The 10,757-nt window shown below is 44.4% G+C and overlaps 1 protein-coding gene across 2 annotated transcripts in view; it reads right to left on the bottom strand.

Moving 5' to 3' along the window:
- The window catches only part of LIN7C (lin-7 homolog C, crumbs cell polarity complex component), a 19,807-nt gene extending 14,594 nt beyond the window's left edge, over positions 1-5,213 (bottom strand). For both annotated transcript variants that reach the window (XM_024214851.2, XM_024214852.2), the window contains exon 1: positions 5,139-5,213. In XM_024214851.2, coding sequence (XP_024070619.1) covers positions 5,139-5,175 — 37 coding nt within the window. In that variant the 5' untranslated portion in view covers positions 5,176-5,213. The remainder of the gene's footprint in view (positions 1-5,138) is intronic.
- Positions 5,214-10,757: the final 5,544 nt, after the last annotated feature.

Here is a 10,757-nt window from a genome sequence, read left to right as displayed (position 1 = left end):
CATTTCAAAGATTAAACTAAGGATGCAAATAGGGAACCAACAGAGGGTACAGGGCACTGATGTGATGTTATTTTGGTTGTAAGTTCCCCAAAAGAGTGAAGATGCCACACACTGTGTTATATAATGTGGAGCAGGATTTAATTTATGTCTGTAGAATGCTCAGAACCTTCAGACACTAATTTTGAGATCCAGTGTGTCTTTTACACAAGTACAGAGTAAGGGGCAGTACATAACTGTATTGCCCCAGAAGCAGCTCAAGCCTGGTTGATGCATAAATTTTGTACCATTATAATGATTTCATGGACTCAGATTCTAAGGCCAGAAGGGACCATTGTGATCATCTAGTCTCATCTCCTGTATAACACAGGCCATAGAACTACCCCAAAATAATTCCCAGAGCAGGAGTAAGTTGATTATTTTTTGTCAAGGTTCAAATTTCTTGATCAAGGTATAGTCAAGTTCCAAACTCCAGAGAAAAATAATAAAAAACAACAATAATGATAAAGAGTAAATAAAAAGATTTCGGGGTCCATTCAAAAGCATCTGGTAGTCCAGATTTGGCCCGCAGTCTTCCTATTGACTACCCGTATCCTAGAGCCTATCTTGATTTGAAAATTGCCACTGATGGAGAATCCACAACCCTTGGTAAACTGTTTGAATGGTTAATTACCCTCACTTAACCATTCATACCTTATGTCTTGTATGAATTTGTCTAGCTTCAATTTCTAGACATTGGATCGTTTTATACCTTTCTCAGCTAGACTGAAGAGTCCTCTATCATCACATTCCAGCTTTCCAGGTAGGTACTTAAAGTTAAGCTACTTATAAATTAATCAAGTCACCCCTTAACTTTCTTTTTGTTAAACTAAATAGATTGAGCTCCTTGAACCATCACGACAAGGCATGTTTTCTAATCCTTTAATCATTCTTGTGGCTCTTCTCTGAATCCTCTCCAGTTTAACATCATCATTCTAGACTTGTGGACACCAGAATTGGACACAAGGTTCCAGCATGGGTCACAGCAGTGCCAAATAGGGAGTAAAACAACCTCTCTATTCCTACTTGAGATTCCCATGTTTATGCATGCAAAGATTGCATTGGCCCTTTTGGCCAGTTAGGGAGTGTGATTTTTTTTAAAACAAAAATAGTTATACAGGTGTAACTGGTATCCAGAGGGTGGATGCTGATATTCCAATATAAGCACTTTTGTGCTGGCACATCTTTTTTCATACTAATACGGTTAATGCAGTACAACATGTGTATAGACAAGGCCTCAGTCCCAATCTCTCTCCAGGTTCTCCTGGTGCTCTGAAGAGGGAGTAAACTGAGCTAGGTCTATAACTGGAACAACATGCCTTCCCCAGTGCAGCTATGTCTCCTCCACTCAGATCCTTCCCCATTCACTCCCACCCACCTGCATGAGGCTGAGGCGGTGGGGGAGATACAACAGTTCTATGGAGCCTTCCTGCACTGCTACCTATGATGTGGTTAACTGGGCACTTTGTGTCCCCTTGCACTGCCACACTAGGTATGCCCCAATTTGGCCCATTATTCAAAACAACAAGAGACTAAATTGGATACTGAATTGACTCAAGAGGGGCTTCAAGGAAAAAACCTCACACGCTTGGAGATAACACCATTAAAAACAGTAAATTAAAATAATGTAACAAAACCAATGTGACACCAAACCCACAACACACTATTAAAGGATGGATTTTATTTGCAGCAAGCAGATTTTCTGATTAATCACATGCACTTTAAAAGTGAATTTCTGTTGACTGTGGGAGGCACTAGAGTGACTGAAAACCCTGGAGGCAAAGTTAACTAGAGCAGAGGTATATTAAAGACAGTAGCAGTGCAAGGTTCTCTACGTAATTCTACTAGTGCCTCCAATCTAAAAGATAACCTCAAGGTGTGAGAGGATAGTCTCTCATCCTTGGCTTCTAGTGAAATTGCTAAAAAGGGTGTTGGTTGTGATTCAAGCAAGAGAGAAGAGATTTCTTCCATATTTGATTCTGTATGCAGTATTGTAGCCATGTTGGTCCCAGGATATTAGAGAGACAAGGTGGGTGAGAAAATATCTTTTTTTGGACCAACTTCTGTTGCTGAGAGAGACGCGCTTTTGAGCTTTCACAGCTCTTTTTCAGGTCCCGAAGCTTGTCTCTCTCACCAACAGAAGTTGATCCAATAAAACATATTCCCTTACCCACCTTGTCTCTCTAATATGTGCCTCTGGTTAGCAGATTTAGTCCCGTTGCTAGTAAATGTGTGGTAAATTTTTTAAACATTTTCCCTCATTTCCTAGGTTACTTACCAACTCTCTGTGATCAGTTTATCCTTAGCCTGATAATGATATCATTTAATTATCCAAAGTCAACACTACCACAATTAACAGAGGTTAGTTATTTCTGCAAATAGTGCTGCCCTTCAGTATGTCATATAGGTACACACTATTATATTGTACTCTTTTTTTCCCCCCTTTTCTTAAGAGGCAAGACCAACATGCAAGAAAACATAAAATAGTTCTTTTGTTCCACTGATTCCTACTAGGTAACTCTGCACAGATTTGTTTTCATGGATAAAGCACAATGACAGGGTAATGAGGTGGAGGAGGATGCTGCCCCAGGTTTTACCAAGAGCAGCTAATCCCATTGCCAAAGCAGCTGCTCTAATTAGCAAGCGGGGGAGGGAGAGAGACTGCAGAGCTGTGGCATAGGAAGCAACTTACATATATCTCTATTTACAGACCTTTCCCCTCACACTATAAATGATTTATTTGTGGAACAGGGAGGAGGGAGAAGAGAAGAAAATCACCAGAAAGTTTCAACAGCTGCATTCTGAGGTAGACAACATATTTGAATATATGCAGTCACACAAATATATTAACTTTAAGTTAGGACTGTGTATCTCATAAATGCACACTAGTAAAAAGCAATGAAATAGGCTGTTAAGTTATCCACACTCCCCCTCATTTCCTTTTCTCAACTTTAACTACCTCCTTTCCATCACCCAAATCCCACTGCATCCCAAACAATCAATATTCAGCCTAATGCCAACCACTGATTATCCATTAATATGTTCAGAGACTTAATGTGACTTTCAAAAACTGCACTGTATCTGTACGGGACTTTGTATTGGTGTGAGAGACATGGTGCTAGACTGAAAATAGTCATTAGAGAAGGGACTTGAACTTGAGCGTCTCTCATTTCAGGTGAGTACCCTAACCATTAGGCTACAAAGTCTCTCACACAGTGTCTCTCTCTTGTTGACCCAATGGCTATTTAAGTATTTTCTACAAAGTGGAACAGCTTCAACAGAAGAGATAGAGAGTCTCACCGCAGAATTCACCATAGCCCAGTGGTTGGGGTACTCACGTGAGTTAGAAGAAATGGGGTCAAGCCTGTGCTGCCTTGGGGCTTTGAACCAGGTAACCCACATCCTGGGCTATGCATCCGAAGAAGTGGGTTGTAGCCCACGAAAGCTTATGCTCTAATAAATTTGTTAGTCTCTAAGGTGCCACAAGTACTCCTGTTATTTTTGCGGATACAGACTAACACGGCTGCTACTCTGAATCCTGGGTGAGTGCTCTAAGCACTGGACTATTAGTATAAGGTGGAGTACAGGCAGCAGCAGCACCACCTCCTTCCCCCTGATAAGCTTACAGGCTTCTATGATCCACACTTAGGCTATGTCTACACTAGAGAGCTTACAGCTGTACCAATGCAGCTGCGCTGCTGTAAGATCTCTCCTGTAGCCACTCTATGTTGACAGGAGAGTGCTCTTCCATTGACATAATTAAACCACTCCAATGAGTGGCAATAGCTATGTTGGGGGGGAAGCTCTCCCCCTAACATAGCACTGTCCACACTGGCGCTTCTAGCAGTGTAACTTACGTTGCTCAGGGGTTTTTCACACCCGAGCAACATAAATTATACCGACAAAAGTGGTAGTGTAGACATAGCCTTGGGTATTTAACTCTCCCCATGTACTGTATAGGCCTAGGCACCTAATTCCACTTAACAGCAGGGTGCCTATAAATCAGGTGCTGCAGTGCTCAGGTTGAATCCTAGCCTGGTTGGTCAGGATGAGTGGAAATAATATGAACTGGGGATGGGGAGTGGGAGATGGGAGAGGGTACGAGAGAATTACTTAAAGTTTAAAAGTGCATAGAGAGTTTATTAAATTATGTAAATGCCTATTTCCTTGTTTATTGCCTCTTTCACCCATTCTGACAATCTAGCAAGTTTAACTCAAAGTTGAGAAGTTTTCTATGTAGAAAAATTCCTACTATCGCTATCCCTCACAAGGTGTGTGCAAACCACTATCCAGCAAGGCACAAGTCCAGTATGGAGCTGATGGGGAAATTCTAACAAAATTGTAAAGGGGAAAAAAAATTTAAAAAAATTTCCCACTGAAAACCAAACTCCCAGACTGAGACTTGCAGACATTCACTTAAGTTATGAAGGACAAAAGGAAAATCTAGGTCTAAGAATTCCGAAGAGGTTTATGCCTGATGCGTTATCATCAGCGTGAGCGTGATGAGAAGGAATTAACTTCGTGCCTTGGGGATGTTTAGAGGAACCCAGAGACGTGTTTTGCTTTTGTTTTGTTTTTGGGGGGGGGGCGAGGGGGGGGGGGAAGAGACTAAACATTCAAAGAGCCGTTTAAAATGTTTCTGCTGCCCCAGCCAGTACTTCTCGCCTCGAAGATGTACAAGGAAAATTCAAAGGCCCCGTGAGGAGTCGGCTCCGGAGAGTGAAGGGGCCACTGAAGCGAGAACCAGGAGAACACGGGTCCCGCTGTCCACGCACAGGGAGACTCCAATGCGCCCAAACCCTGGGGCCGCCGCGCACCTCGGGGCTCGCCCCGCCCGGCCAGCGCAGAAGCGGCGGCGGCGGAGGAGGACGTTGCTCTGGCACTCCCGGGGGGAAGTGTCACTGAACTGCCGCAGCCAGGGGGCCGGTGGGGAGAGGGGCCCACCCAGGGCTCCGCCCCCTCGAACCGCGCCAGCCCAACGGCGCTGCCCGGCTCCGCTCCCCATCAGGAGCCAGCGGGCCGGCACCCAGCGCGGGGAGCCGGGCAGAGACCCGCACGCAGCTCCCGGCCAGTGGGAGCGGCGTCACCTCCCGCGCGCTCACCTCTCTCCAGCCGCACAGGCTCCCCTAGCGCCGCCATCTTCTCCTCGCTCGCGCCCGCACCCGGAAATGACGCGCGCCGCGCGGAAGGCCAAGGCGCGCGGGGAGGGAGCTGCTGTTAGGGGGCGGGGCTGCTGGGCTGCCTGCAGGGTGGGGTCCCGGGGCTGCTCCCCTAGCGCGACCTTGTGGTTTTGTCCACTCCGCGTGTGCCCCCCCCCCCCGGCTCCAGGCCCCGCGGCCGTGCGGGGTCCGCTCCCCGGAATCCATCCCAGCGCCGGGGCGGGCAGGAGGCTTCGCACGTGGCTCCCCTGCGCGTGCCCTGAGTGGCTGTCAGCACGGGGCGCATCCCCGCCTGTGCGTGTCCTGAACGCAGCGCGGCGGAGGAGGCACACGGTGCATGCTGCTGCGGTGCCACCGCTGTGTCTCGGCCTAGGGCACGTCCCCGCGTGCCATGAATCCCAGCGCAGTGTGCGTGATGTACTCTGTGTCCGCTGCTTGTCTGCCATCAATTTAATCTGTGTGGGGGGCAAGTGTCTTGCATGGTGCTTGTGTGTTGTTAAAATGATCTAAGCAAGGGGTACAAGTAGGACAAACTCAGTGCGTGCCTTTGCTTTTATGTAAGTGCGCATGGGACTGCCCAGAGGGCACGTAGTTTCTATGTTGTTAATTTAATCTAAGTGCATTATTCTCTGTGTTTGATTTTTGCTTTGAAAGAATAGTTCTGTTCACTGAAGGACCTTTTTCACAAGGGCATGTTCTCAGTCCTGGGATTCATTATAAGGTTGTCACTCCTTTTATAATGAGGGAGGCTGCTATGTGTGGTTCACTGAGCCGTTTAACATGAATGGAAATGGTTTGAGTTTTGCAAGTGAACAAAGTGAATGATTATGAACATGTTTTGAGTCAGAAAAAATGTTTTAGCAGCTGGGACTGTAAAAGTTATAGAACATGTCTGCAATAAAATCCAGATGTTTGTATTTCATAATGTCACTTGAAACTGCTTGTTCTGCTGCCCCAGTAGTGACTGAAATGTTTAGGAGCCTTCAGGTGACATTTGCACAGGAATGTTTATAGAACATGGCAGATTTTCATAAACATTTCTAAAATTTAAGATATATATTCAATGTATGAAGAGAATACATTTTAAACAGCTCTTTAAAGTAAATATTTTGTCAATCCACACACATGATACACCATCCTTCATATAATCCCACTGTTGTGATTTGACTACATTCAAACCTAATGTCATATTATGAAACTAATAACATCTGAAAAGCATAATTCTGTTGACTTTCCACCAGCATAGTCCTGTAGAACTTTTTGCCTCTGGGAATGTGCAGTCATTTATAGCTTCTGTACAGGTGACATAGAAGAAAGGTTTGTGTCCCTGGGTCATTTTTTTTTAAATGCCAGTCTTAAAGGTTTACTGGTCTTTGTTTACTTGCTTGCTTTTTCTTTTCCATCTGATTATTTACTTTAGAAATTCAGGTCTTGATTACGCAGGAAACAACTCCATGAATGACGGGAAGACTAGTGGGATTATGAAATCACAAGAGACTGAAAGACAAGCAATTGAAGGGAATGAGAAACTTAATCAGACTGCCTAAAACTTTTTAAAATTTGGTTTTCTTAATGCCTGTTTAACGCAAAAGCCTGAGAAACATGAGAGAATATAAATCTTTGGTAAAAATTCAATAAAATAAAAAGTTGTGAAAGCTCACAGTACACATTTGAAAGCTTTAAGGGGTTTTCCAGGAAAACAAGGAAATCCCAGATTTGAATTTCTGATATTTATAAAGTAGAAACATGGAGGGGAACCACCCCCCCACACACACACATACACCTTCTACTTTCTGTATAAGCCTCCCTCCATAAGGCCCAAACACATTTTTTCTTTAGCAAGTCACCTTTAAGCGTGTTGCTATATTTCTGAATGATTTCCAGCATTTTTATAATATATTGAATGTTATAGAGTTAGTAATTATAAGGTGAAAATGTTTTTGTGTGTTCTTTTTTTGAGAAAATAGTAGAAGTAGTTATATAAAAAAATAACCACTTTTGCAATTGATAAGCCTGACACATCCACTATAAGGAGTTTAGCTATTGAGTCTGCAGTGCGGTGTACTTTGTTCAGGGTGTACACATGACAGGTGGACACAAGGACTTCAGAATTTAGATGGCAGAGTGGCACAGATATTCTATCTGCCAGCTTGAGGAGACTACAAATAAAGCACTGTCATGGAAAGAGTTCGGGGGGAAGGGGGAATGAATGAAATAAAATATAATAAAATAAAATGAAATGAAAAAGGGCAGGTGAAAAATACCAGACCTATCCAGTTTAGTAGGATTGTTGATGGCAGGCATGGACAACTTAAGATCAGATTTATAAGAGCCTCTGCTGTTTCTCTGCCTAACATATGGGCACTTAAAAAAATACAGCTATTGAAAATGTAGTTAAAAGATTCCTTCGGTATAGATTCAAATATGCACCAATTTCCCCTCACTTCTATCTGTGTAATTGCTTCGGTTAGTTATGTTGCAGCTCCTCTCTCACTCAAGGCTATACTTTTGAAAAAGGGAAGGCATTTTCCAAAAGTGAGGCATTTTTGTGAACAGAAATGTATTTGGAATATTTTGTCTGCACTTGCAAATGTAGCTACCATGTTAGAAGCTATTTGGCCTGATTTACAGAGATGCTGAGCGACGTCAATAGGAGTTGCAGGTGCTCAGTACCTACGAAAATCAGACCATACTATCCTATTGACAGAAGGTGCACTTGAGATAGAGGCACTTGGATCACATTTTTTAAAATGGAGGTACAAAGTCTGTGTACAAGAGAATGTGCTATTACTTTGATTACATATATAAATAGGACAGGCTGTACAAGTGGCTAATTAGGTGTCATGTTCTGATCACCCACTCTGCATACAGTTATGGTAAACGCTTGTGGTTTATCATCAATCAGTTAATGGCAGGGCAGGTTAACATGGTGCTTTACACACACAGAAAAAAATATTCTCTGCCTGAAAGGGTACACAGTCTAAATTACAGCCCACATATCTTTTCATGCATGATGAGACCTTCCCTTTTAAAAATGTAGCCCTTCTGCTTTATTTCAGAAAGCACATTAGCTGTCAATATAAAACTAGCTACAGCAACTGCTGTGCTCACAGTTGCTGAAGTGATAAATGCCATCACCACTATGTTTCCTATTGCCCCACAGCATAGAAGGGTCTCATTTGAACAAGAGTGAGGGTCTGCTGGTTGAATTCTTGGAAGTAGTACATCTAGGAGCTCGTATGTTGAATGGGGTCATTTTTCATTTGGAGGCAGAGGATTAGCAGTTGCTGGTGAAGAGCAGCAAATCCAAAATTAGCAGGGATAAATGAATCATTTGTTAACCTCCAGCCCCATAAACCACTTTACAAACTGTTTTAGATACATTGTCATTTCTGCTCCGGATACAAATAGCAACTAACTATTCCAACTTGAACACTCAATGCAGTATTCTGCAATCTCCTACTGCAGGTCCCATGAAGTGTTTCCCAAACTGTGAGGTATCCTGTGTGGGAGTGGTAAAATATGCTTGCAAAGGTGTAGCTGGGAATATGGACGATGTATAACATAGAAAGTCTATATATTTTGTATATTATAGGTGTGTATGAAATGATGTTTGGATGACACTGTATCAGGCGAGATTGTGGATTTCTGTGGTGAGGGCCTATCTGGGTATGACGTCTCTGCAGAGTTAACCTGGGTAATTGGCAACTAGGTCCGAGCACCCAGCTTAGACCAGGCCATGTATGAGTAGCAACACTGCAAACCCATACCTGAATTACTGAGCCTTCACTAGTACTGTGTCCATCATTTGGAGGCACATCCAAGACATTCGGAGGCACATCCTATTGTTCTTTCATGCTGCAGTAAGATGAGCTGCTCTCTGAATTTTTCCCCAGTGTATTGTGGGAGAACTTGCTTGTCTTTCTGGGCGCTCTTGGGGAACTGTGGGGAGGCATTGGAAAACTATGAGCAATCAAGTGATTTAGCCTGCGGTCTCACAGCCCAAGCGGAAACGGAACCCTGGCTTTAACCCATACCCCTAGCTATGTCAGATAGCCCAGGCTGAAAGCACAACTAAACTTGGGTGAGAGGTTTTAGTGTAGTGATGGGAGACAGGCTAGGGAAACACCAGGGTAAAAACATGAACTAACTCTGCAATGAAGACATACTCATATTGGAATGTGTATCCACTTTGGGTGACTTTTTTCAGTTTAGCATAAACCCCTTTCCAAACAAAGCTAAACAACAACGCCACTCTTATACCAGAATAATCCCTGTAGTGGCACAGTATTACTGCTATAACTATATTGGGTTAAATTGAAAATATGAAGTAATTACAAGAAGGTACGAAGAGACTCTTCAGACCTTGTAGTAATCACATTAAGGCACAGTTCTAAGATTTTATAATCACAAAGACCTTTCCAAACTTGCAGCAATGCTGCTTAATGTAGTTCTCTGATGTGTTGGTAGAATTTACTATGTGCCCAAAACACACACACATATTTACATTGATATAAATCTGAAGGATCCTGAAGCACTTTTCAAACTGATAGCCAATTCTTGCAGTTCTAACTTAAAGGAAATGCCAGTTGACTTAGAGGGAATTTTGCCTGACTAAAGACTGTAGAATATATATATATACAGGGCCGGCTCCAGGCACCAAGCACCCAAGCTGGTGCTTGGGGCAGCACCTGGAGGGGGGCGGCGCGGCGCTCTGGCCGCCGGGGGGAGAGCCGAGCCGAGCCGAGCCCCAGCCGGGGCTCGCCGCCCTCTCGCCGCCCTGCCCCCCGGGGGCTGGCCGCCCGGGGGGGGGGGGGAGAGCCGAGCACCCGCCGGGGCTCGCGGCCCTGCCCCCGGCGCTCTGGCCGCCAGGGGAGGGGTGGGAGAGCCGAGCCCCCGCCGGGGCTCACCGTCCTGCCCCCGGCGCTCTGGCCGCCGGGGGGGGGGGAGAGCCGAGCCCCCGCCCGGGCTCTCCGGCCGCCCCCCCCGGCAAAAAAGCCAGAGCCGGCCCTGTATATATATACACACACACACACCCCACCAGCTCTGGGGAGGAGGTTGGCAGCCATCTAGCACATAACACATCAATATGGCAAAGGGAAATTATGGCCAACAGTAAATACCAGAGCACACCCTATTCTTACAAAAAAAAGAAGTGCCCTGGAATCTTTACAGTCCACATAGAGCAAACAACCTTAACGGTTGCTTTGGAAGGCTAAATTAACCATGGTAGGACTTTAAATTATGACTCCAGTCAGTAAAGAGAGTCTAAGAATTGGATTTGGACCATTAAGATATCTGTTTTGGCTCAGCACAACCACAATAGTAAAGTTTTATTGCTTAAATAGAGCTGAATTTAATCCTTAAAATCTTTGGCAGCTGCATTAGTGTTTGAATTTTCAGCTATAGCTTGACCCATTGGCAGAGCCCAGAAGGAGTTTCACAGTCTGCCACATGCCGATTGCTGTTGTCTCCTGTCACAGTCCTCAGCTTTGTACATGATGTCACACAACATGTTCCATGATTTGATATCGATACACTTACAGATTGCCAGGCCTCATG

Source organism: Terrapene carolina, unplaced genomic scaffold (assembly GCF_002925995.2).
Source record: "Terrapene carolina triunguis isolate 2854851 unplaced genomic scaffold, T_m_triunguis-2.0 Scaffold96, whole genome shotgun sequence".
Taxonomy (NCBI): domain Eukaryota; kingdom Metazoa; phylum Chordata; order Testudines; family Emydidae; genus Terrapene; species Terrapene triunguis.
The sequence above is the reverse complement of the archived record's forward strand: the minus strand, read 5'-3'. Positions and strand labels throughout refer to the sequence as shown.